Source organism: Mauremys reevesii, linkage group 3 (genome assembly GCF_016161935.1).
Source record: "Mauremys reevesii isolate NIE-2019 linkage group 3, ASM1616193v1, whole genome shotgun sequence".
NCBI classification, from domain to species: domain Eukaryota; kingdom Metazoa; phylum Chordata; order Testudines; family Geoemydidae; genus Mauremys; species Mauremys reevesii.
Window position 1 is genome coordinate 154,711,969 of NC_052625.1, and position 27,736 is coordinate 154,739,704.

A 27,736-nucleotide genomic window follows, 5' to 3' on the forward strand; every position below is an offset into this window, starting at 1 on the left:
GGGGAAGGGTGGCAGTTCTCTTCTGAGCTTCACCCACACAATAAACTCCAGCCACATGATTTGCATCCGAAGAAGTGGGTATTCACCCACGAAAGCTCATGCTGCAAAACGTCTGTTAGTCTATAAGGTGCCACAGGATTCTTTGTTGCTTTTACAGATCCAGACTAACACGGCTTCCCCTCTGATACTTTCCATCCACGTGAATTGTCAGAATTAAGCACCACACACAGTAGATTGTACAGCAGTTCAGAATGTGACCATATGTTTCTCTGAGCTACTTGAGCTTGGCTCCCCATCACTGGGGTTTGAATACGTTCACAGACTCTGTCAATGGTACTTTCCAAAGGCCACTCATTTGGGATACCAGAATGAGCCATCGCTCAAAGTACATTGTGTACGTCTGTGACTTTCCCTTACACAAGGTATGGAATAGTTCACATTACCATTTAAATGATCATTACTGGACATCTGAGTTGTATCTCATTGAGATGAATGGGGCAGTTCATAACTTCCAGAGCTATTACTTCAGACTCTCAGCAGATTCAGGCAGACTTCATTGAATTAGTTATACACCATTCACTTTTTTTTTTTGTTTGGAACCACAACAACTAGAAACTTGCTTTTTTTAAAATGAAACCTGAGAACCTCAAGCTAGCACTTTGACAGGCATGCTAGTAGGTCGTACTGCCACACACTGGCCCAATCTGACCCTGCCTTTCCATACCACATTCTAACAGTTGATCAGCAGTAAATATCAGAGTCTCCTACCTGCTCGTGCTCTTTGACTCAGCCTTTCCATGCATATAAGCTTCAATCCCTCTCACTCTCTGCAGCCATATGAGCCAATGTTTATATGTCTGAAAACACAAAATAAATGGCCTCTAGCAAAAACAGCTTATCAACTAGGACTGAGGAACTGCAGTCTCTTTAGCTATGTAATGTGTATACCTTGGCAAGGTTCTAGTTAAAGCAATGAAACCAACTTAAAAATGATTGCTTCTGTTCAGAAGAATCCTTTGCCACACCTCCCAGGGTCTAGCTGGGACAGTCTAGTGAGGAAGTCAATGAGAAATTAAAGGTTCTTCTTTCCAGGGTTAGGGGTAGTTCAACCTTATCCTAATTCCCAGAACTGTCAAAATATACACCACCTGTTTCTTCAAGACTCTTTAACACATTTATCTTTCATTGGCTTCCCTCACCAGCAGACCCTGCCACTCAGTGGGTGGTATGGTCTAACTTATGTTTCCTCACCACATCCCCATTCCGAAGCTGGCATGAATAGCAGCCTTTCCTCCACTCTCGTTGCCTTTTTATATCCCAGCTAGTTCCTGAGAGCCACCCTCAGACCCCACCAGGACACACAAGCTGTCCAGCCCCCACCTCCTTCCCTCTGCAGGATTAAAGCAGCCCCAGCAGACGGAGCCTCATTCTCTTCTGAAGTCCTGTATGGGGCAGAAAGAGCCGAATCTGCACTCATTCATGCACTCTTTGATGGGATTAACTACAGGAGAGCACAGGACATAAATATACACCCCAAATACTCACATGATAGAGCTGAAGAAAACCAGCAGAGAAAATGAAGAGGAACTGGTAAGAGAGCAAGTGGCATTTGTAAGCAATCAGTAATTAACAGCTGACAGAGAAAGTGATTAATTGGTAGCATTTAAAACTGTCTTTGCCTGCTGTCTTCCCTATTTTTTTATTTTTATGACAGTTTTATAAGTAAGAAATGGAAACTGAGATAACATCATAGGCACATTTTGTTGCACTGGTAAAGATAAAAAGCTTAACTCTAAAAGGGTTTGTTTGCCAAGTGTTAGCAATCCCTAAGTCATGTATTTATTTAATATGTGTGACCATGAGCTGAAACGGGATCGCATGATATATCAGAAGCTGTAAATTCATGTTTGAGTTTTCTTTCTGTTCACAGGCAAGCTCCTGTTTTCTTGTACATGTGTAGTTTTCTGTGGGCTCTGGTGTCAGCCAACGTCCAGCAGCAAACAAGTAAGGGTCTATCCTTTATCTGTGTTTCATTTCACTGGTATTTTGATAATCAAAAGAGTTCCTCAAAAGAGTTTGATAATCAAAAGCATTTTAGTCGCAGCTAAAACACCTCACTAGCTAAGTATCAGAGGGGTAGCCGTGTTAGTCTGGATCTGTAAAAGCAACAAAGAATCCTGTGGCACCTTATAGACTAACAGACGTTCTGCAGCATGAGCTTTCGTGGGTGAATACCCACTTCTTCAGATGCAAGACATCTTGCATCTGAAGAAGTGGGTATTCACCCACGAAAGCTCATGCTGCAGAACGTCTGTTAGTCTATAAGGTGCCACAGGATTCTTTGTTGCTCTCACTAGCTAGACATCACTTAGACATGGAACTAAAAATGTGTGTGAGAGAGTGAAAGCAAGAAGGAGAATTTAGAGAAAGTGATGTCTTTCACAGACTGGTATTTTAAATCTACCATTTGGGGTACACTCTCCATCTTCCTGTCATTGTCTGATTGTTCTTGTTTATCTTCTTGCCATCTAAACAGACCAGAGACAAAATACATTTCTAAGGTGAGGATCACAATCTGGAAACGGATACTAAGGACTGGGTGCAATAAAAAAAAATCCCTCTAGTTAAAGGTTTTTCTGGTAGATGTGGCAACAAACTGGATCCACTGGATCCACTGTATTAGCTGACCATCAAGCAGAAATGACTGGATGTCAGCCGCATATCCGTTTCAATAACATAGAATAAGCCATTTCTAAGGTGTAAAATGTCAACCTGACGTTTTTCTTTACGTCTATGTTGTGAGAAGGAAACCCACATTTATGGTTGAGTCCTGTCAGCAGACAAGAGGCGCTCTGTGGACTGGGAAGGTAGCTCCTTCCAACTTGCATGCATCTTTCTTCCCCATCCAAACTTTAGTAACATTTTCCAGTTTAACTAGATGTTAGGCTTGGGTAGAGCTCTTTCCAGCAAATGTTTATTTTGCCTTTTTACTTCTTTAAGATAGGGGACTGGTGTTTTTTCCCCAATGCTCGCAGCAATAATTTTAAACAGACAGTATTTAGAAAGTGAGACATGTATTTGGTTTTCCAGGGAAATTTCTTTTACACTCTTGTTCATGTCAATAAAGAGAGCCTGCAAGTCTCTTTGGCCCCAAACTTATGCTTCACCAAGGCTTGTTATTTGATCAAACATGGCAAGGATGTGGGTGGGAACACCTGGAATATCAAAGAAGGAGTGGATGCCAACAACTTCCTTTCTCAACAGCCACTTCAGCTAGTGTGAGGATTGCTTTCAGTTAGAGAGGCAGTAGATTGAGCTAACTAGTATTTTTAAAAACTTTGCTTAAACCACCAAAGGTTCTGGACAAACCCTCCATATAGTGTAGGGGTCGGCAACCTTTCAGAAGTGGTGTGCCGAGTCTTCATTTATTCACTCTAATTTAAGGTTGCGCGTGCCTCTAACATATTTTAACATTTTTAGAAGTTCTCTTTCCATAAGTCTCTATATATAACTAAATTATTGCTGTATGTAAAATAAATAAGGTTATTTAAATGTATAATAAGCTTCATTTAAAATTAAATTAAAATGCAGAGCCCCCCAGACTGGTGGCCAGGACCCAGGCAGTGTGAGTGCCACTGAAAATCAGCTCGCGTGCCGCTTTCGGCATACATGCCATAGGTTGCCTACCCCTGATATAGTGCAAGATACATGGGACAGCTGCAATTCACAAACAGTGCTGAGGAAGGGAGAATTACAACCCTTTTCTAATTTAAACATTTAAACAAAAAATGTACAAATAAATCAGCCATCAAATTACTCTGTTAAATTTGAAGACTTCTAAAAGCAGATGCTCATCTGCTTCAGTGGGTCCAGTATATGGCCATTATTCTAATATTACTTTATTTAATACATATTAATTCCCTTAGCTGGGCAATTTCAGGCAATTTCCATCATGTGATGAAGAAGGATCTTTTCTTTGCAGGGTTCCCAGTCACCTTCAGCTCTAACCAAAAGACTGACCTCTGCCCACCAATCAGGACTGGTGAAGATGACTTGCCAGGCAAGTAAAAACTTTGCAGGAAAAAACTGCAGTTTAGACATTGCAATCAGGGTATGTTCAGCTCTGTGATTCTTCAATGCTCACTTAAAAATAAAGAAATAATGTCTAGCTGTGCATGTTTGTTCTTGTAGGTTACGACCTGATTTCTCAGTTCGCACTAGATAAAGCTGCCTCCCGAGGAGTCATCCAGAGAGTGGTGGGCTCCACAGCTTTACAAGTGGCTTATAAATTAGGCACAAACGTAGACTTCAGGATCCCAACCAGGTAACACATTTAGTTGTTTTACTTTAAAAGTCTGTTTCAGCATATTGTCCCCCTGAAAGTTTGCCCCCCCTCCCGAAATAACTAGTTCTTCAGCTGGGGTTGGCAAAGCTCTTGGAATGGATACAATGTATCCAGTGCCTCCCCCCTCCCCCCTTTTGTTTTTGTGTGATGTCACTAGACTAGATTGACTAGACAGTAATAGCTAGAGGGAGCTCTCCCCACTTCCTTCCCCTACCAGTAGTGCTGCTCGGGGGGCTGGAATTTTCCAGCTAGAAAGGGTGTAACCTCCAGGAACTGATGCCAGTAGCTGGAGAGGGCTGTGTGGAAAGGCTAGGGGGGCATAATGGGAAGGTGGGACTGGGTGGGTGCAGAGGGGCAGAGTGAAGATCCTTTCAGTGGGGATGCCTCACAGATGGCTTTGCCAGGGAGGAGGAAGAGAAGGGATCTTTTTGCCAGTGTGATAGTCACAGGGGAAAGGTAAGGAGGAGGAGAATGGATTGAATGGTGGTTTATTTTAGTCCTTCGGGAAGAGAGTGCACACATGCTCCCACTTCAGTATCAGTCACATGACATAGAAAAGTTGAAAACCTTTCCCCCAGGTGTCACAGACAGATTGCTACAGGAGACTGTATTTTGGAATCTAATCGTATTTACATTCTATGGGCCAGATCCTTGGTTCCAGGTGAGTTCTGGTTAGCACAGGACCAAAGGGGGTTACAGGATTAAGATGCCTTACCCAAACTTGGGAGAAACTGGGGGCTGGTTCAGCTCCTGATGTAAGTTAGAACAGCTTCACTTATCCTGGCTGATGATGCCCCTTAATGGACCATTATTTAGCTGAGGAATCACCGGAAAGCAAAGTGCTGCTGCTATGCCTCAGCTGGTCCTCTCGCACCCCTTCCTGCCACCAGTACATTGTGGCTGCTTTGTGCTTAATTTGTAGGCTAAAGTTAGACTCCAACGTAACTGTCTGGTTAAACTGGGTTTATGGTTGCTTTGCATTACTGCAGTAACACAAAGCAGCTGCAGTCTCCGGGTCCTGATACCTTATGACCATAAGAAAAATGGGAAGTTAATGCCATTAAAAAGGAGGAGATTCTCAGCTTTTCAGTGTGATACACAGTTCTTGTTTCTAGCCTTGGAATAGCCTGAGATATAAATTAAAATGTTACAACTCTGAAGTCTGATCAAAAAGCTATTTTAGGTCATTCATAAAGGTGATTTATTGGCACATATCGTAACTGAGCACCTGTCTTCACTGCACCGTTAGCTCATGCTGTAACTTGAGTGTTGCCCCTAACCTGACTCCTGTCTACATACCAAAATCTCTAGCTTGATTTAGGTGGTGCTTTAAGCTCCAGTTAGTTGGGCTGTCAGTGGGTCTGGGTTGAAGTGTGAGTGCAGCTGATGCTCCAGTTAGGAGCACAGTGGGAATGCAACTACTCTATGTTGCTAATCCAATCACTCAGTGCGGCGCAAGTGTACTTTTGCAGTGTGGCCACTTTAAGTTGAGTGTAGATAATTCGAGCTAACACTGCAGTGGAGTCAAGCCCTAAGGCAACACGTAGTCCAAGTAAAAATTCTTTAAAACTCTCTCAAACATTTCTCTAATAGATATTCTGTGAATGGGTGGTATACACAACACACGATGGTTAGGTGTGGTTTATGGATTTTATTGGCATGAATTTTGGTTGGCTGAATTACTCAAGAGCATTAAAGTAGTGAGAGAGCTATGGATGCCACCCCACAGAGACTGAAACTTCTTTGATGTGACCTGAATAACTCAGGCTTTGTCACTGTGACTTATGTAGGCATCCCATATTCCTTCTAATAAACCTTTAGATTGCACCACACCAACACTTATTCATATATAATATTTTAATACAAGTTTTTGAAACAGCAGCCAACCCATTACAGCTTAGGTCCAGGAAGTGTGTTCTCCTGCACTCTCCTTTTCTTGTAAGCCATTGGGGGGAGGGATAGCTGTGGTTTGAGCAATGGACTGCTAAACCCAGGGTTGTGAGCTCAATCCTTTGAGGGGGCCACTTAGGGATCTGGGGCAAAATCAGTACTTGGTCCTGCTAGTGAAGGCAGGGGCTTGGACTCAATGACCTTTCAGGGTCCCTTCCAGTTCTATGAGATAGGTATCTGGTTTTGGGTCCCACTGAAGGACTGGCAGTGGCATTGCTAGGTGATGACTGAACTCCAGGCAACCTGGTAGCTATAATGTATTACAGCCAGGCTGTTCTCTTAGGGTATGTCTTCACTACCCGCCGGATTGGCAGGTAGGGATTGATTTATCGTGTCTAGTTTAGACACGATAAATCAACCCCCGAGCGCTCTCCCGTCGACTCCTGTTCTCCAGCTTGGCGAGAGGCACAGGCAGAGTTGACGGGGGAGTGGCAGCAGTGAACTCACCAGAGTGAAGACACCATGGTAAATCGATCTAAGTGTGTCGACTTCAGCTACATTATTCATGTAGCTGAAGTTACATAACTTAGATCAATTAACTCCCCCCAGTGTAGACCAGGGCTTAGATGCTGAAATAGAATTTTGTATAGAGCCATAAGCATCCTCCATAAATTTAGTGGTTTCAGTGGGCTTGTTTCTGCACTGCATTGTGCTGTGTGTAGGCACCTCTGAGGTGATTGACTCCCATGCAAAGCATAATTGTAGTTATGCTGCTAGCTGTGTGAGCCAAAACCCAAACTCCAAAAGGGCATAGTTAAATCAAAAGAGGGAAGTGATTAGGATCAATCTACGCTGCACCTGTTCTCCAGCTGGGAGTAAGTGGCTCGAGTAAAACACAGCAACCATGAGGCAGCCTTACCACCTCTACGATACTATGCTCCGTATCTGCCCTTCCGCTGATGTCCATCTTTGTACTGACATTACTGTGCTGCCCCTTAGCATGTCAACATCCCTTTACATTGTAATTGAGTGATAAGAGACTCCCTTTTTTCACCTGCAGGCTTTTGAAAAAAAAAATCATACTAGCAAAGTATTTATGGCATGTAAGCTGGGATGAGGTCTGGTCATTCTAATACATTGTATTAATAAACTACCATTCATTGTCCCTAAAGTGCACCCACAAATATTGGAGATTGGAATTATATTGAGTGGTGTCCCAGTACCCAAATACTATAATTCTGCAAACTGCACGCCTGGGTTCTCAGATTAAGTTTTCCCTAGGGTAGAAACCAAAGTGCTTGACAAATTTCTAGTGCAAATAGTACAACATTTATTTACACGGGTCTGGTGAGCACCCTTTAACGGGTGAAATGCCAACTAAATTACATTAACAAGATGTAAGGCAACAGAAGGAGCTTTGTAAATTTCTACATAGAGATTTGTATCACCTGCAGAGGACTCTCAGATGCTGTTTTCACTGTTACTCCCTTCAAAGACTGTCTGTCTGAAAATAACATTTATCTGTGAAGAAGGGCTCCTTTGAAGGTCCTGCTGCTCTGGGTCAGGCCATAAATAGTCTTCTACTGCCTTTTCTTTTTATCTTGAGTATCAAACCTGTATGCAACCATACAACTGACGTTGATGTCACACTGTAATAGAAAGGATAAAAAGCAGTAACCTACCAAAAAGGCATTAATTTATCTAAGGGTATGTTATCTAAAAGGGCAACGGAGCCCACCTAAGGAAACAGATCTTAAAAGGAACAGATTTATACTGCAAATCAAAAACAAGGATAAGTTAACCTTTTGAATGGTCAGTTTCTGCCACCCTTACATAAAGTGATTAGTGCCTTGCACCACAAGAAGTCTCACTGAAATCAATGGGCTAGTCAAGGGGTATTCAAAATGAATAAGGGTTGCAGAAACTGGTCCTAATCAATTAAAGGAATCTTTCTGGTGTGCATTAGAGTTATGGGTTTAATAACTCTCATGTCCCACTGAAACATTCTTTTAAAAGAAAGTGGTAATGTTAAAAAAGTTTGCTAAAGGCCAATTGCAAAGGAATATACAGAAATAAAACCACCTTTAAAAAACTGTTTATGAATTCAGATCAGTAACAAAATATCAGCCTGCTTCTGCATTCCTTGCACAGTCATAACTGTTAGTGGTTTTTCTGGGTACATGCAGAAAGCAGGATAAGGCCCTATATAGAGAATTAAGAATTATAAATACATAAGGTTGAAATTCTGCTCTGATACACGTCCTTCGCAGCCCCACAGTAGAGGAGGGGGTAAGTCAGGTCAGAATTTGGCCTATACTCTTAATATATATTTGCAAGTTAGCTTTTCTTTCACTCCTCTGCCAAATTCTAAATCCAAAATGTCTTGATTTCTCCCCTCCATACATTAGGGCTATCAGATGCACGTATAGGAGTGCAGTTTCATACTTGAAGTGCTTGTGTCACCAACGGTGGTCATAGGGGAAACATGGAACCTGGTTCTCCAGACTTTGAAGGGAGATGAAGAATTATCAGCAAATATTTTGTTTAAAATATTAATATATTTTTACCATAGTTTCTAACTTTGCCTTAGTCAGTATGGCAGAGTCTGGGCCAAATTCTGTACTCAGTTCAGGGCCGGCTCCAGGGTTTTTGGCGCCCCAAGCAGCAAAAAGAAAAAAAGAAAAAAAAAGCCACAATTGCGATCTGCAGCTCTACTGCCACCGCTTCAGTCTTTGGTGGCAATTCGGTGGCTGGTCCTTCGCTCCGAGAGGGACCCGCCGCCGAATTGCCACCGAAGACCTGGAGGTGCCCCTCACCGTTGGCCGCCCCAAGCAGCTGCTTGCTGGGCTGGTGCCTGGAACCGGCCCTGGCTCAGTTACACTGATGTCAACGAAGCCTGTGGAATTACTCTGCATTTATACCAGTATAACTGAGATGAGAATCTGTCTGCTCACCATTCAGTAGAATTATGCATGTAAAACATGCACAAAAATAGGTCATCTCCTTCTCTAAACATTTCTTGCTTTTGGTTCTGCCAATTTTAGCAGCTGCTCTGTGAGAATGCAGTTCTTAGGTTTTCTGATAGCAGGGCTGAGTTATTAAATATGAATATTTAGCTATGTTTATGTAAAGTCATTGTCTTTTCCTTTACTGTTACATATATATTTCTATTCATTTTGTTTTCTCTTAAAGGAAACAGTAGATCTGATTAGACAATCAATTCCCTTCTTTCGATCCAGCTTCCAAAAGTTACAGTATTTCTTTTTTTTTTAAGGCAGAGGAGGGGCTGTCTGAGATTCTCTCATTATTTCCCCTGATGCCAGATTCTGCCCCCACCTCTTTCAGAGACACCATGATGTGGAAGCGTTCGCTGTAGCTGAGTGGCATATGGGTTCTTATGGGGTGATTGAATTTGATGCAGAGAAAGAGGAAGCCAACTGATAGATTTGAATTGAGGGGTGATGTGATCACAGCAGCAGGAGAAAAAGATGATTTAGTGGCAACATCTTGGATAGAAAAGTGGTAAAGATAGGTCAGATGCAAGGAGTCCACAGAGATGAGAGTTGCAGTAGTTGGAGAGAAATGCCCTATGCATGAACTAAGAATTTAGCAGTAGGGATAGAGAGACGTATACATTTAAGAGATATTATAGAGGAAGAAGTCCACTGAAAGCAGTGAAAGAGTCCCATTATGGGGGAGGAGGGAAGGAAAGAGGGTATGAAAACAACCCTGAGGCTTTGAAGCTAAGTGATAGGGAAGACAGTGGATTTGTCACTACTTGTAAAGAAGGGAAGGAACAGAGTGGGGTTAGGAGGAGAGACGGAAAAATAATGTCAGATTTTGACATTTTGTGTTAGAGGTGGCAACATAAAAAACAAACCAAAAGGATTCGAACAATAAGATTTAAGCAAAATCCTATTCTGCAAGGCACATACACATGAACATCTCCATACTCAGTTCCAAATACCACTCTACAGGTTTATCCATATATAGGTACATCCCTGGTTACGTATGTATGTTCTCCTCAGTATATACAGGCATATCATAGTCTGCACAGACATACCATCCACCATACTCCTGGGGGAATTCTGCACCAAAAAATTAAAAATTCTATGCACAAATATTTCAAAATTCTGCATAATTTATTTGTCAAAATAACACTATATAATCACACGTTTCAATTATTTTGGTAATTTATTTCAAAATACCTGTCACAACTATGTCTGTAACAAAAAGACAATAAAAACTTCCCTCAGGAGTTGAGAGTTAAAAAAACCCACCCTTGACAACTCTGGTCCTATTTCTCTGCCCCCTCTGCCTCCAGAGTCTAGCCCAGCCCCGCTCCCAGGGCGGGTGCAAGGATGTTTCGTGCCCTAGGCGAAACTTCCACCTTGTGCCCCCCCCAAGCCCTGTGGCAGCTCTCCGCCCTAAGGCACCCCCCGGCATATCCCCTCCCCCACCTGAGGGCCCCTCCCGCGACAGCTCCCCCTGGCCCGGGGAGCCGTGTGGCAGCTACCCGCCCCAGCTCACCTCTGCTCCGCCTCCTCTCCGAGCACGCCATCGCCACTCCACTTCTCCCACCTCCCAGGCTTGCGGCGCCAATCAGCTGTTTGGCACCGCACACCTGGGAGAGAAAGAGGCAGAGCAGGGCGGCACAGAGGTGAGCTGGGGCGGGGAGCGGTTCCCCTGCCTGCCGCACCCCCCTTACTTGCTATAGGCAGCCCTCCCCGCCCTACCCCAGGTCCCTCCACCTAAATGCCAACAACGACCGGGGTGGCCGAAGATCCAGCCTTCGCGGTCGCTGCCGAAGGACCCGAAATGCCACCCCCCAAATTGCTAGTGCCCTAGGCAACTATGTAGGTCACCTAATGAGTTAGAATAATAGAATATCAGGGTTGGAAGGGACCTCAGGAAGTCATCTAGTCCAACTCCCTGCTCAAAGGAGGACCAATCTCTAGACAGATTTTTACCCCAGTTCCCTAAATGTCCCCTTCAAGGAGTGAACTCACAACCCTATGTTTAGCAGGCCAATGCTCAAACCACTGAGCTATCCCTCCCTAGGGTTGCACCAGCCCTGGCCACCCCAGCCAGCCAATCACACCCCCACCCTGCAGAGCCCAGCTGCAAGGTGCCCCCCAACCCAGATAGTCACCCCCTACCCTTCCCAGAGCCTAGCTGTGGGGCATGCCCCAGCCCAGACAGTCACACCCACTACCCCACAGAGCCCAGGAATCTAGAGGGAAAGACAGACTGATGCTGGGTCCCAGGCTTGAATGGAGTTTTCCGCGTGCTATCTCCTTCCTTCAGTATGTGTTGGGAACCACAGCTGCCGGGAAAACCTCCAGCTCCCCCTCCCCCCAGCAGTGTCTTCTATTTTTGAGCTGGGTACTGTCAGGTCCAGCAGTGCCAGCAGCTCTGCAGGGAATAAGGAAATCCGGTGCAGAACATTGCAGAACTACTAACTGCAGTCTGTAACCTATCATTTAAATCAGCTTCTGTACCAAATGACGGGAGGATAGCTAATGTGATGCCAACTTTTAAAAAAGGCTCAAGAGGTGATCCCGACAATTATAGGCCAGCAAGCCTGACTTCAGTACCGGGCATACTGGTTGAAACTATAGTAAAGAACAAAATTATCAGACACATAGACGAACATAATTTGTTGAGGAAGAGTCAACATGGATTTTTCACCAAAAGCTCTTAAGCAAAGTAAGTGTTATGGGATAAGAGGGAAGGTCCTCTCATGGATTGGTAATAGTTAAAAGATAGGAAACAAAGGGTAGGAATAAATAGCCAGTTTCAGAATGGAGAGAGGTAAATAGTAGTGTCCTCCAGGAGTCTGTACTGGGACCAGTCCTATTCAACATATTCATAAATGATCTGGAAAAAGGGATAAGCAGATAATACAAAATACTCAAGATAGTTAAGTCCCAGGCAGTCTGCAAAGAGCTAAAGGTAATAATTGGAGATACACCAGTCTCCTAGAACTGGAAGGGACCTTGAAAGGTCATTGAGTCCAGCCCCCTGCCTTCATTAGCAGGACCAATTTTTGCCCCAGATCCCCTAAGTGGCCTCCTCAAGGATTGAACTCACAAGCCTGAGTTTAACAGGCCAATGCTCAAACCACTGAGCTATCCCTCCCCCTACAAAAGGCTCTCTCAAAACTGGGTGACTGGGCAACAAAATGGCCGATGAAATTCAATGTTGATAAATGTAAAGTAATGCATATTGGAAAACATAATCCCAACTATACATATAAAATGATGGGGTCTAAATTAGCTGTTACCACTCAAGAAAGGTATCTTGGAGTCATTGTGGATAGTTCTCTGAAAACATCCACTCAATGTGCAGTGGCAATCTGAAAAGCAAACAGAATGTTGGGAATCATTAAGAAAGGGATAGATAAGAAGACAGAAAATATCATATTGCCTCTATATAAATCCATGGTATGCCAACATCTTGAATACTGTGTACAGATGTGATCATCCCATCTCAAAAAAGATATATTGGAATTGGAAAAGGTTCAGAAAAGGACAATGAAAATGATAAGGGGTATGGAATGGCTTCTGTATGAGGAGAGATTAATAAGACTGGGACTTTTCAGCTTGTAAAAGAGATGACTATGGGGGGATATGAAAGAGGTCTATAAAATCATGACTGGTGTGGAAAAAGTAAAAAGGAAGTGTTATTTACTCCTACACATAAACAAGAACTAGGGGTCACCAAATGAAATTAATAGGCAGCAAGTTTAAAACAAACAAAAGGAAGTATTTATTCACACAACGCACAGTCAACCTGTGGAACTCTTTGCCAGAGGATGTTGTGAAGGCCAAGACTATAACATGGTTCAAAAAAGAACCAGATAAATTCATGGAGGATAGGTCCATCAATGGCTATTAGCCAGAATGGGCAGGGATGTTGTCCCTAGCCTCTGTTTGTCAGAAACTGGGAATGAGCAACAGGGAATGGATCACTTAATGATTACCTGTTCATTCCCTCTGGGGTATCTGGCATTGGCCACTGTTGGAGGACAGGCTACTGGGCTAGATGGACCTTTGGTCTGACCCAGTATGGCCATTCTTATGTTCTTAACCTGAATTCTGCATTGCACAGTGGCACAGAGTCCCCCAGGAGTAATATAGCTGAAGGTACAACCACTTATTTCGTACCCCTATCAGAAGTACAAGAGTTAAGGTTATGCTACGGCAAATCTCACCCCCTGCATTCCACCTCCCAACATATCATCTTTTCCTGCTACTCAGGTAGTAGCAGGCATGGAGTTCATAGTAAAGGACAATTAGTGGCAGCACTAGGTTAATATTTTAGGTAGAGTCTATACCTGGACAATCCTTTGTGACTGCAGTCTAGTCACGTTCCTTCCTGCTGGTGCTTTGGAGCCCACTACTGGAATGTGACTACACAGGCTGAGGCACTTAAAGGCTCTGTTGTTTATAGTGCAGCTATTAATCTGGAAGGACTAGTTTATTATATTAATTAAACTGTGTTCTGAGGTAGATAACTTATTCTAAGACTATTTTCTCATTTTTCTGCATAGGCTAGTCTAGTGGCTGAATTGCCATTAGTGAAGGACCAATAAGCCCTACAAAGCCAAGGCAGATTGCTTCTTTGGGTAGCCTACTTGTTCTCTGGAAATTGTTTTTGTGTGTTGTCCTGATAGCATAGCCTGGCACATCGCCATGCCTAATCAGGCTTAGTGAAACATATTTCTCTTTTTATAAGAATTTTAAATGTGGACAGATAAGAAAAAAAAACTACCTAATCAAAAGGTTTATGAGAGTATAATACCAGTATCTGTAGCAAGTTTAAATAGCATAATCTTTAAACACTGTCCTATCTGGTGAGATGCATTGACACAGCTTTCTAGAAAGAAGCAAATTTCAGTTATTTTAGATTGCAATGTTGCAAGAAAAATTAGACTGTTCTGTGTTTCCAAATTGCATATTTTAAAGGGTACATAGTAAAATAATGCAAATAATAAAAAGCAGAGGGATTAGCTATTTCATAATAGTAAATCTGTTCTCTAGTGCATGTAGCACTGTAATTGAATACCACAGAATACAATAATTTTTTAAGTGTGAGTTCTTACCTTTTATATAATTTTCAAACAAGTAACCTACTTCTGCTAAAGCAATTGCTAATACATAATAAATGGTTATTGTTGGGTAGATCAACAAAATGTGTTTGAAAAAACAATCATGGAACTTTAGAAATGAAACAGTTCTGCATTGATTAGAAAGAGCATTATAATATCACAACAGATTTAAAAAACAGGATTGACTGGTTGGTTTGATAGGCCATAGGTGCACAGCACTATTATAGAAGACCTTGATTTAATTCATAATATTGGCCTCTGATTGCTTGAGCCATCATGGACAGAGAGGCTTGGCATGAACATTATGTAATGTAGGAAGAGCCCACACTGATGAAGTACAGTTTCTTTTGCCAAATGAGGAGCAACACGAATGGCTGAAAAAGGGTTCCCCTCAAGTTCTCCTCAGTGGAAGGATAGTAGTTGTAGTATGGTTCCTTTAAGTGATGGACTCTTATTTATGTCAGAGATGACAGTCATAGAGGACTCCCCCACAAAAAACAATCTACTGTGCTTGATCCTATACAGGTTTTTGTATCCCAATGGATTGCCTGATGAATATTCCTTTCTAACTACATTTCGGATGACTGGAAGCACACTTCAGAAAAGCTGGAGTATTTGGCAGGTCCAGGATTCGTCAGGAAAAGAACAAGTTGGAGTGAAGCTTAATAGTCAAACAAAGGCTCTTGAGTTTTCTTATAAAGGGCTAGATGGAAGTCTCCAGACTGCAACCTTTTCACATTTGCCTTTTTTATTTGATTCCCAATGGCACAAGGTTATGGTCAGCGTGGAAAAGAGTAATGTCACTCTTTTTATTGACTGCATTATGATAGAATCCTTACAGATAAAGCCCAGGGGCAAAATCAACGTGGATGGCTTTGCTCTGCTGGGAAAACTTATAAACAATCCTCAAATTTCAATTCCGGTAAGTTTCAAAGTCTTCTATCACAGAAAAAGTGCTAGAAAATCTTCTCTCTTGTAACATTTTTTCTGGTGAACATATCTTCAAATATCTTGTGACCAACTAAGGGGTTTTAAAAAGTACAGAACAATTTAGGGTTAAAATTAAGTTTTAGCTCTTTATTCCAATAAAATTGAATCAAGTCAGGCTTATAATGCAGCAAATTATCTTAAGATATTTTTGTTGTCAACCATATTATTTTTGTGAGAAGACTAAATCAAAACCAAGGCATAAGTGTGAAAGGATGCAGTGCTTGGCACAAGACAGGCCTTGAAAACTAGCAACAAGGTGCACATTTTTAACAGAGAGGGTAATTAACCATAGAAATAAAATTACCAAGATGAGAGGTGGATTCACCATCACATGAAATCTTTAAATCAAGTCTGGATGTCTTTCTAAAAAATAAGGTCTAGCTCAATCTGAATGTATGGCTGGTACAGAAAGTACTGGGTGAAATTCTATGGCCTGTGTTATGCAGGAGGTCAGATTAGATCATCATAATAGTCCTGTCTGACCTTAAAAGCTATAAAAACAACATGCCCTGAATATATGTCACAGATAATACCCAATTTGATGGACTATTAACCCTAAAAGTTTCATTTATCTTGCACTAGTATATGTTTTGTTTCTCCTTGCCTTTTTTGCGTTCTCTTTAAGACAAATAAAGAAATCAATTGTTGGGAATGTTGAGGGAGTGTGTGTGTGAGGTTCTAAGCATTTCACTCTAATTGACTATGCTGCATACTATATAAATACCTCAACATTCTTTGTTATTTAGGGGGTCCAAGGCACATTTAAATGTGTTGTTGGAATATATTACTTAGAGTAGTATAATTTTTAAAGAAATAAATTGAGTTTCCTAGTCTCCTTTTCCAATATTTATCGTACAGAATAGCTTGGCTTTTTATTGGTGTACTATAAAAATACGTTATTTTAAGATAAATTCTTTATCGTTTGTTCTCACTATGATTCCTAAGGAGAGTTGCTGGTATAGCTCTGTTAGAAAATTATGCTGGCCTTTGAGCCTTTACAAGGATTTATGCTCAAGATTTCTGGTATGTTTTTCAGAGGCTAGAAGTTCATGTGGCTTTACATTGTACCCTATCATTCTTTTTTATCTAAAGATAAACCAAATAATCCATTATAGAAACTAAACAATACAGAGTACAATTATAGTTTGAAAATGGAAAAAAGACCCTCTTGAAAATAGGCCTTGCCAATTGTTTGTGATAAAACTCCCACCCATTAGCCCCTTACTGTTCAAATTCTAAATGCTCCGTCTAGATTCTCAGATGAGGTAAAACTGGTGAAGCTCCATCGACTTCAGTGGTACTACTCCAATTTATACCAACTGAGGATCTGGACCCAAAGGATCTCAAAGGTATTTAGTCATCTAACTCCTGTGGATTTCCCCAGTATCCTAGTTATAATTATAGGTCAGTTATATAAATCAGTGTTTTATCATAGGTTAGCTACAAACTTATTCCTGTTACAGAAAACAGAAAGGAATAAACTTCAATAAAATAGTGATTAATTGACTGTTGATCCAAAGTGTTGAGCTCCCATAGCTCCCACTGGTTTTAGGGAATTGAGGATGTACAGCACCTCATTGTAGGCACTTGCATTTTGCTGGAGCTGACCCTCAAGCTGCAATCATAGAATCATAGGAGATTAGCATTGTAAGAGACCTCAGGAGGTCATCTAGTCCAACCCCCTGCTCAAAGCAGACCAAACCCAACTAAATCATCCCAGCCAGGGCTTTGTCAAGCCAGGCCTTAAAAACCAAGTATGGAGATTCCACCACCTCCCTAGGTTACCCATTCCAGTGCTTCACCACCCTCCTAGTGAAATAGTGTTTCCTAATATCCAACCTAGACCTCCCCCACTGCAACTTGAGACCATTACTCCTTGTTCTGTCATCTGCCACCACTGAGAACAGCCTAGCTCCATCCTCTTTGGAACCCCCCTTCAGGTAGTTGAAGGCTGCTATCAAATCCCCCCTCACTCTTCTCTTCTGCAGACTAAATAATCCCAGTTCCCTCAGCCTCTCCTCATAAGTCATGATAAGTCCCCTAATAATTTTCGTTACCCTCCACTGGACTCTCTTCAATTTGTACACATCCCTTCTGTAGTGGGGGGGGACACCAAAACTGGACATATTCCTACTTAATTTATATATTTAAATAGGTTAACCAGTCTGAACCAATTAAATGGCATGTAACATCTAAAAGGCAGCCCTTATCACCATGCAATGCACAGAGGTAGATTTGTTCCATAGCGCAGATTAGGAGAATTGCTTAAATGTAGTGTGCTATAGCCAATGGCCTTGGTGTTCTAAAAGATGTTGCCTACATTTTTTTTTCTGCTCATGTTTATGTTGTGTATTTGAAGTTCAAAAGGTGGAACTCCTGCTACGAATGGTCAGTTTAACACAAGCAATTGATGTACTGAAGTAGGGCCTTGAAGAAGCAGAATCAGATTGAAAGAATATAGGTGGGGAATCCTGCAATGAAAAAGAGACATAAAGGAAGTGAAACTTAAAAAAAAAAACTGTACCAGATGGGTTCAGAATATATGTAGAGTATTCTTGGTTTACTTTAGTATAAATTTAACAAACAGCAGATAACATGCTACCTGTCAGATACAGAGATGTGGGCAGTCAGGGCTAGTGTTTAGAGCAGGAGTTGGTAACTGGAAGTAGGAGCCCAGGGTCAGAGCCAAAAGTCAGCTGCCAGAGCTGGAAATCAGGAATTGGAACCTAGAATAAGAACCAAAGTCCAAGGCCAGAGCTGAAGTCAGGAAGAGGGTCAGAAGCAGGTTCCCTGAGAGTGAGGAAGGGCTGGGAACAACTATGGGTTTTAAACAGCCAGCACTCTACTACTGTTCTTAAGATCAGGCCTGCTGATCCCCTTTGCCAGTCAGGCAGTCTGACCAATCAGGTGATTCTGCTGCAAGCCAACTCTGATTCAGCTGTGAGTCCTCTGTTGCTCACTAGGCAAGTAGAACTAGTGATCCCAAGCTCAGCTACAAGCTCTCGTAAGCCAATATGAACACAACAAATTGGTAATCTTATAAGACCCATCTGTGTTACCTGCCCTTCCTACCATGGGATCCTCTTCAGTTTTTTTATATACTGTAGTTGCATACAGACCCCTCCATCTGCATTTTCTGAGAGCATGAATTTGAGAGTGTGAGCATTTCTCTCATTGTCACTATTTTAGCAAAGATTTTCTCCAGTGTCCCTGAGAAAGTTAAAGAGCATCTTGCTTCCACTTTTCCTCCAGGATATTATGAATTCTCAGGTCTTAAAACTCAGCATGTCCAAAGGAAGGGGCATATGAGCTGGTACCTTTATCAGTGTTTCTAACACTTGTAAGGTATATTTATAGGACAATCCTATAGGCTAAACTTCACAGAAAGAACTTAATGCAGAATAATATTTCTCTTGTGTGTATGCAGTGAATATAGTGTAAAAGAAATTGGAACACAGAACATACCTACAATCCTAGCTCCACTTAAGCCAATGGGAGCTTTGCCATTGATCTAAGTGGGGCCAAGATTTTACCCCTAATGTTGAAAGAATGCTTATATATGCTTAATACAGCAAATACTTTGCTGAAGAACAGTCGAATAGTGTATAAAGTTAATCCTTCTAATATATAAATCCCCTTCTACATGTAAAGACATTGTTTACAAGAGTTTGGTTCAATATAAATTCCAATTACTAAGGTTGCCATTGATTGTACTGGGAGCCCCAGGTATATATGAGTGATAATCTGGTTTTAACTTCACTCAGTGATTACTCTAACTGAGGCATCTCATGTTTCTGAATAGTCTCAATTTATTTTGCTCATTTGTGGTGATGATTTCCATTTTTCGCCTGCTATTTAGCATGTATTTTCCTCCCAAACACTCCCTTCTCACGCATTCTGAGTATCCTGTTGCATACTGAAACACCCCAATACAAGACACTGATTTTCTGTAAACTACATGGAAGAAGATTGTATTGCAGGATTATACAGTGTAACTCTGAAAATGGACCCTACATAACCCACATTAAAAATACCACTGTTTAGGCTGTGTATCAAAGAATTAACGGAAGGACCTAGGGGGTTGATTAACTGCTCTTTTACACTGGTGTAAAATCAGTGATTTAAGTGAGAGGAGCATCAATAAAGATCAAAAGGATCTCAATACAGATCTGATTAATTGTATTTTTACAGCTGTATTACCTTTTGAATCACCCACTAGATGGCAATAAAACCAATGAGGCACACACAAGTCAATTCACTGAACAGGTAGTTCAACAGATTATAGAAAATGTTTTAGATTTATTCTAAATGCAGTGGAACACATTTTCTTAAACCATATCAGACAGCTAAATGTTTCAGTGAGAGTTGGCTCTTGTGCTATTGTACATCAAATACTACCTTGGAATCTCAGGCCTCATTTAGATCCCACTTATGCTTAATCTACCTCAGTTCTTGCACAGCACAGATAAAACAGTAGCATTTTTGGCTCTATTGTTAATGTTTTGCAAGCCTGCTGGCATTTTACAGGCATTTCCAGATACCTTAGGGAATGAGATCATGTACAGAAAAATAGAACTAGCCCAAATAATATATATTTGCTATTTAAATATATAATAAATTAACCTCCCTAACAATATTGGAAAATGGATGTTAATCTATTAACCATTTAATTCCTATAAGACGCTAAATTATTGCATTTGTAAGAAACCAATCACTATAGTATCTAGGCATTGTAAAATGGTGTGCTTTGTGTATGGTTACAAAAGAATTCTGAAATGAATGGGTTTTAGCAGGCCCTGGGCATGATGAAGTAATCAGCTGACATTAGGGCCCAGTTAAACCATTTCCATCCCATAACCATAATTCTATAATACAGGTATATGAAATCAGATATTCTAAAACAACCATAGTAAAGATGAGAGTGACAAGATTTGTTCTGTTTGTGTGTGTGTATATATATATATATATATATATATATATAAAAACATAGTGGTAAAAATCACACATCATATACTGCGTTTGCTTTAAGAATAATATTTGATAGAATGATTCAGAAAATAATCTTTAGCTAAACATAATTTACTTTGTGTTCAACCTTATGCAACTTACTTTTTTCTCAGGTGTATAATCCCCTGGACATTAATGGGGCTGCATGCATGAATCATTTCTATTTACATGAGTAAAGCTTGCAGGATTGACCCCTTATTTTAAAATGCACTTGTCGCAATGTCTCTTTCACATATGACTCCATTATCCACTGCTAAAAAACACACTAAAATAGTGAAATGAGAAAAGCTATTTTAATAGGCTTAGTTTATATTAGTTCTGAAATCTCCATGTTCTTTTCTGAGCACCTCAATTCTGCATTTCTCCCCTAATAACTCTTTGTGCTGATGTGTTTGGGAAGAAAGTATGACAAAGTATCCTCATATGTGTGCAAAGCACCCTCAAAATATTTTTCTGATGTAAGGAAAACAGTGTCGTCCTTCATGACCTATTCAACAGAATATAATCCATGGTCAGTTTGGTTATGACAGTTTGGTTATGTGGGAAGAAACCTATAAAGCAAGGCTGGGTTGCAGATGCTCTTTTTAAAAACTGTCACTCTCTTTTCTCCAAGAGAGCTGTAGCTTTGAACAATTCACTCATAGTTAAACTTTTTATTTTCATTTTAAAAACAGCTTTCATCTAAGCCTAGTTATACATTACATCCAAAAACAAAAAAACAAACACATTAAGGTTGCAAAATCAAGTATTCAAAAGTTGGGAAGTGCCAGAATTAAGGGTGCCAGTGCAACCTTAATTTGCATCCCCCTCTTCCTTTGCCTTTGGGAGTCTGTATTATGATATAGTCTTGAATTACACGGTCATTTTTTCCCCACAGGACCCCTCCTCATTCAGTGAATGGTAGTTATTCAGTGTTTTTGTTTAATGGGGCATTTCTATGGTGCTGTCACCATACTATCTGAGCTCTTCACAAAAATGAATGAATGCATCTTCACTACACCCCTGTGAGATTAGATGGGGGAACTGAGACACAGAGCGATTAAGGTAAAAATTGTCAAGTATTCATCAATTTTGGATGTACAATTTGAGATACTGAGGGCCTGATTATTTTGTGTTTAGCATTATTTAGCACTTTATATGTGAAACCACAGCTCTCATTGACTTCAGTTGGAGCTGTAAGTGCCCAACACTTCTGCACATCTGTCCCCTATGCTGGGCACCCAGAAAATGAGGAACATACAGTTAGTGGCCAAATGTGAAAATTTTGGTATAGGTGACTTGCCCAGCATTGCATAACATCTCTGTGGCAGAGGCAGGGGTAGAATCCAGTTCTCCAGAGTAACATTCAACTGCCTTTAGTTTAAAAGACCATGCTTTCGCCTCCTAAAATCCCCTGCCTCATTCACTACACACCTTCCAATTTATGCAATAAATGAGGCAGGAGTTCTACAGACAACAGTCTCCTTCAATGCACAACCATGAATCATTCCAAAAGCCTTTCCATCTTGTGCACTGAATGAGGCAGGGATCCTGTAGAAAAAAATAGCATGTGATCATGTAATTGAAGACTGTAGTATCATGCATACATATAAGGACCCAACTGAAGCTTGTACATGGCAACCCTTAATTCTGGCATTCACTAACTTTTCAGTGTTTAACTTTGCAGCTCTAACATTCATTTAATGCAGTTTTTAATGGATCTTTTAAAAAAATTGTAAAACAAAACAAACAAAGCCAGATAACCAGACAAAAACAGAAATGCCAACACTCAGAACCATAACTGACCCCCAACTTGGGTCATCAGCAGGGTCCGGACTTTTAGAACCATAGCACAGACTTCTACCACTTAATCTAATACAGTAAATGGTGGCAGTGGTAGACTGTCATCTTCTATGTGGACCATCCATTAGAGGGGGCCAAGAAACATACTTTGCCGGCAGATTTCACAGCAGCGGAATGTAGAGACTCAGGACTCCTGAATTCAGTTCCAGGTTTTAGAGAGGAGTATCCTCTAGTGGTTATAGTATCGTCTGCCCCATCTATGCCAGCCTGTCTGTGTTCCCCTTTCCTTCAATTCAACCACTTGCCCACTGATTCCGCCACTTCCCCCTCTGTTTTAATCCAACCAGATGCCCAATCCCTCAGCTCCTGCTCATCTCCTCCTCTGCTTCTATCTAACCCCCCCTTCCAAATCTTCTCAGCTCTGGTTCCACATGTTCCTATCCAACCCCCACACTACTGCTTCTGACCCTTTCCTCCCTGCATCTATACACCTGCTACACACCCCAGCTCCTGACACACTCCCCTCTGTTGCTATCAAAATTTATGCTCAAATAGTTACAGTTTGACAAAGCAATAAACAATTTAAAACAGGATCTTATAATGGAAAATGTCAGGCAGCACTGCTAGCTACATCTATGATATCAAAGAAAGAAACTCTTTGGAATATCAAGGATGGTTAATCTTTTGATGCCTAGAGTCAAGATTTCCCTTTATCAGTATTGGGATACATTGAAACCAGAGTCATAAGGTGTAAATATGAATTTTGAATGTCTTATTCTTATTATTTTGTGTTATAGCCTTACCAATGCTTAACGATAATTTACATCATGCAATTATGTATATATGCAATTGGCTCTGGTTAAAGCAAGCAGGGAGGTTTTAAAATGATTGTTGGAGAAGTGAAGTAAATAAGTGACTCACAAATAGGGAAGGAGAGTAAATGTAGAGAACAATAAAGATTTAATTGCAAGAATTTCAGTAAAGGCAGAATCAAAGTTTGACATCTGTAGTATGCAAGGTCTTGGAAAAATTTTTGAAGGAAAAAGTAGTCAAGGACATTGAGGTCAATGGTAATTGGGACAAAATACAGCATGGTTTTACAAAAAGTAGATTGTTTCAAACCAACCTGATCTTCTTCTTTGAGAAGGTAACAGATTTTTTTTAGACAAAGGAAATGCAGTGGATCTAATTTACCTCGATTTCAGTAAGGCATTTGATACGGTTCCACATGGGGTATTATTAGTTAAATTGGAAAAGACGGGGATAAATACAAAAATTGAAAGGTGGATAAGGAACTGGTTAAAGGGGAGACTACAACGGGTCATACTGAAAGGTGAATTGTCAGGCTGGAGGGAGTTACTAGTGGAGTGCCTCAGGGATTGGTTTTGGGACCAATCTTATTTAATCTTTTTATTACTGACCTTGGCACAAAAAGTGGGAATGTGCTAATAAAGTTTGCAGCTGACACAAAGCTGGGAGGTATTGCCAATACAGAGAAGGACTGGGATATCATACAGGAAGATCTGGATGACCTTGTAAACTGGAGTAATAGTAATAGGACGAAATTTAATAGTGAAAAGTGCAAGGTCATGCATTTAGGGATTAATAACAAGAACTATTGTTATAAGCTGGGGAGGCATCAGTTGGAAGCAACAGAGGAGGAGAAGGACCTTGGAGTATTGGTTGATAACAGGATGACTATGAGCCGACAATATGATATGACTGTGAAGAAAGCTAATGCGGTCTTGGGATGCATCAGGCGAGGTATTCCAGTAGAGATAAGGAGGTGTTAGTACCGTTATACAAGGCACTGGTGAGACCTCATCTGGAATACTGTGTGCAGTTCTGGTCTCCCAAGTTTAAGAAGGATGAATTCAAACTGGAACAGGTACAGAGAAGGGCTACTAGGATGATCCAAGGAATGGAAAACCTATCCTATGAAAGGAGACTCAAAGAGCTTGGATTGTTTAGCCTAACCAAAAGAAGGCTGAGGGGAGATATGATTGCTTTCTATAAATATATCAGAGGAATAAATACCAGGGAAGGAGAGGAATTATTTAAGCTCAGTACCAATGTGGACACAAGAACAAATGGATATAAACTGGCTATCAGGAAGTTTAGACTTGAAATTAGACGAAGGTTTCTAACCATCAGAGGAGCGAAGTTCTGGAACAGCCTTCCAAGGGGAGTAGTGGGGGCAAAAGACATATCTGGCTTCAAAACTAAGCTTGATAAGTTTATGGAGGGGATGATATAATGGGATAGCCTAATTTTGGCAATTAATTCGTCTTTGACTACTAGCAGTAAATATGCCCAATGGCTTGTGATGGGATGTTTGAAGGGGTGGGAGCTGAGTTACTACAGAGAATTCTTTCCTGGGTGTCTGGCTGGTAAATCTTGTCCACATGCTCAGGATTTATCTGATCCCCAAATTTAGGGTCGGGAAGGAATTTTCCTCCAGGGCAGATTGGCAGAAGCCCTGGGAGTTTTTTGCCTTCCTCTGCAGTGTGGGGCACGGATCACTTGCTGGAAGGTTCTCTGCACCTTGAAGTCTTTAAGCCATGATTTGAGGACTTCAGTGGCTCAGACACAGGTTTGATACAGGAGTGGGTGGGTGAGATTCTGTGGCCTGCGTTGTGCAGGAGGTCAGACTAGATGATCATAATGGTCCCTTCTGACCTTAAAGTCTATGATTCTATGATTCTAAGTATTCTAGCAATTTTATGGAGGTGGCAATTGGCAAACTTGAGGACATAGATGTGGTAGTAAAGGACTTCAATCTCTGAAGCATTAATGAGGTACAGTATATGGAGTAATGTGGAAACGAGGAAGTGAACATAAGGAGCCAGATGGGAATGGAGGGATCTAAGAATGAGTCAAGGGGGATGTAAGCTGGGTTCTAGCTGCATAGAAATCATGACCGTGATTGAAGAGGCCAATGAGATTTCCCAAAGGGAGCAGAGAAGATGACCAAGAAGCATTGAGGCATTGAACAGTGGAAGGGTTGAAGGGAAGATATGTGACATCAATCAGCAATAAGAAAGAATCAGGGAAACAGGAGCCTAACCAGGAAATGAAAGTCCTAAAGACTCATACTTCTTCCTTGAGGTTCTCAGGAAGGCTAGATCTCGACCTTTTCCGTATTACGAGTATATTTTACAACAGAGAAAAGTGTCATGCTCCTTCCTTCCCATTCCATCTGGTCATAAAGAAGGGAATGTTGTGACCCCTCCTTCACCTGTTTTGCAGCCTGAAAAAACATGGAATAGACCATTCATTGGCTTCATGACCACAAAAATCATGTAGAATGAGATGGGGAAATGATCTTAGATCTCACAAAAAGAAATATTATGCATGTGTACTAACATAATTTACATGGATGTACCTGTATTTAATGTACCATATGGTACATTACATACCAGAGGACATACCTCTGAAGCTATATACTGCATCTATTCACCCAGTCATTTCCAGCAGAGGGTATGTAAAGCACACTTTCCTCATCTATGCAGACACATAAAGGATCAGTTGTTAGTTCTTAGAGGCAAAGAAGTGATTTTATTTCTGGGTCATTTTACAGAGCCAATGTGAAAATATTGAAGAAGATGTGAAATCTCACAAAGGTATATCAGCCCGCCCCAGAATGTTTCTAGTGTATATATGATTCAGGTCTCTAGAATTCCTCCTACTTAGATCTTTGACTCCTGCATTCATTGTCAGACCTGTCATTCTTTATCCACATAGCTTTCTAGTCCCAGGAAATCATTTTGTGAATGTGTGTTCATTAATAAAACAACTTCCACAGCATAATATAAACATGAAAGAACACCTGTTCTTGGACATGACCAACTGTAGACTTCCTTCTCCCTTAATTCGTACAACAGGTTTTATGCTCCTTTCTAAATACACAAACAGATGCTAGAGCAAGGGAAGAGCCAAAGATAACTATAAGCGTTATATGTGTTATATATATCCCTTTGAATCATATCTCTTGTTTTCTACTACACAACTTTTAAAACCCAGAGATGGCTGATCAGAGTGGTCTTATTATTCAAACCTGGCAAGCATGAACATCTGAAATAAATCAATCTCATTTTATCCCCTTCACTAGTTTGAAATCCAGTGGATGCTGATTCATTGCGACCCTCTGAGACCACAAAGAGAAAGTTGCAGTGAACTTCCAGCCAGGAGACAGGTAAGGGGCTTCCTTGGCCTTACATTCCTAATATTCATACTATCATTGGGTCTACATCTTTAACCTTTTCCTCTGGGTCGCTGGCAGTTATCAGTCTCCTCATTTTTCTTCTGGTTATAGATGTCTATATTTAACATCAGAGGGGTAGCCGTGTTAGTCTGGTTCTGTAGAAGCAGCAAAGAATCCTGTGGCAGGTGCCACAGGATTCTTTGCTGCTTCTATATTTAACATATGTGTCTGGGATTTGGTGCCTTTCAAAACGGTCTCATGGTTTTAACTCTTCTCTTGCTTTCTTACTTTTTTCTTATCAAACTACCTAAGGCAGAGATATTTAAAATGTGTGCCTCTGTAGGGCGTGGGGCTCTTTGCAAGCACCATGGCCTAGCTTTGCTTTTCTCTCTCGATAACTCATGCAGAAAGTTAAGGGATTGCTGCTGAGGACCATGGTCAGAGCAGCAGCAAAGGGTTAAAGGAGCTGGTATCATTCAATCCCCTCCCTCCTAGCATTCAGATTTCCTCCAATCCCCATTACCCTCCTCTAAGGCCATTAATAAACAGAAGAAACAGATGCCTGTAGCAGGGCTTACCTTTCTGCTGCTGCTAGTGGAGTCACTTGGTGGGAATTGTATGTCTTGCGGGTCCTAAAATCCATCAAGAGCAACAGAGTGGAAAACATTGCTGGCCAGCAGAGAAGTGACCATGGCTAGCACTGCTCGGGGCAGGGGATCGTTACCTTTAGGGGTTTTTCTACAAATTATGTGCCTTTGCCTGGCTCAAGTAAGTTGTACCTGACTTTTATTATACATTTCTTATTCATTGAAGATAAACCAGACTGCCATGGAGGTAAGTTTTAAGGAAAGGAAGCCTGCTCAGTGCAAAGAGAAAGGTTCTATACAAAGTCCCTGGAAAGCTGAGGACAATCTCCTGTCCTTTTGTCTGGGATCTGATGCCTTTCAAAATCCAACAGTCTTGTGGCTGGGTTGTCTTATCCCAGCAGTGGTGGCTGTAATTGTATTTTATTTAAACTGAAATCACATTAGCATTTCTAAAGTGGAAAAAATAAGTTAAGCAAAGAGATGTAGATGCAATGGTTGCAATTGCTTTGAACAGAGCCTTTCTATGCAATGTGCCAATGAGCAGTGATATGGCACGGTTTAAACTGCAAGTGAGAATATCATCAGTTTAATAAGAACTTGAGAGGGTGCTCTAAGAAAGAAACATTCCTAAAATGCCAGTAACATTGGAAAAAGAGCAGGAAGGACAGGGGCTATAGCTAGGACTGCCTGAATGGGACCAGAGATTTCAGACTCTGGCAGCTCCTGCCAGACTGAGTGCATCACCTCCTCCTGTAGGGGCTTGAGGTTTCACTCACAAAGCCCCCATTGTGAGGTTTGCTTTGCCTGGCAGTTGGAGT

The 27,736-nt window shown here is 41.2% G+C and overlaps 1 protein-coding gene and 1 long non-coding RNA gene across 4 annotated transcripts in view; one reads left to right on the top strand and one right to left on the bottom strand.

The window, feature by feature from the left end:
• The window catches only part of COL9A1 (collagen type IX alpha 1 chain), a 117,562-nt gene that overhangs the window by 6,873 nt on the left and 82,953 nt on the right, over positions 1-27,736 (top strand). Inside the window, exons 3-8 of one of the 3 annotated variants that reach the window (XM_039532638.1) lie at positions 1,322-1,590; positions 1,931-2,004; positions 3,983-4,060; positions 4,192-4,324; positions 14,874-15,270; positions 26,239-26,322. In XM_039532638.1, the coding sequence (XP_039388572.1) occupies positions 1,577-1,590; positions 1,931-2,004; positions 3,983-4,060; positions 4,192-4,324; positions 14,874-15,270; positions 26,239-26,322 (780 nt within the window). In that variant the 5' untranslated portion in view covers positions 1,322-1,576. Of the gene's footprint in view, positions 1-1,321; positions 1,591-1,930; positions 2,005-3,982; positions 4,061-4,191; positions 4,325-14,867; positions 15,271-26,238; positions 26,323-27,021; positions 27,100-27,736 lie in introns of those variants that run through there. The other 2 variants (XM_039532635.1, XM_039532636.1) reach the window with 2 other exon arrangements.
• LOC120402191 lies at positions 769-27,609 on the bottom strand. Its single transcript, XR_005597051.1, has 3 exons — positions 26,910-27,609; positions 7,684-7,884; positions 769-857 (listed from the first exon to the last, which is right to left on the bottom strand). It is a non-coding gene; the product is annotated as an uncharacterized LOC120402191 (long non-coding RNA).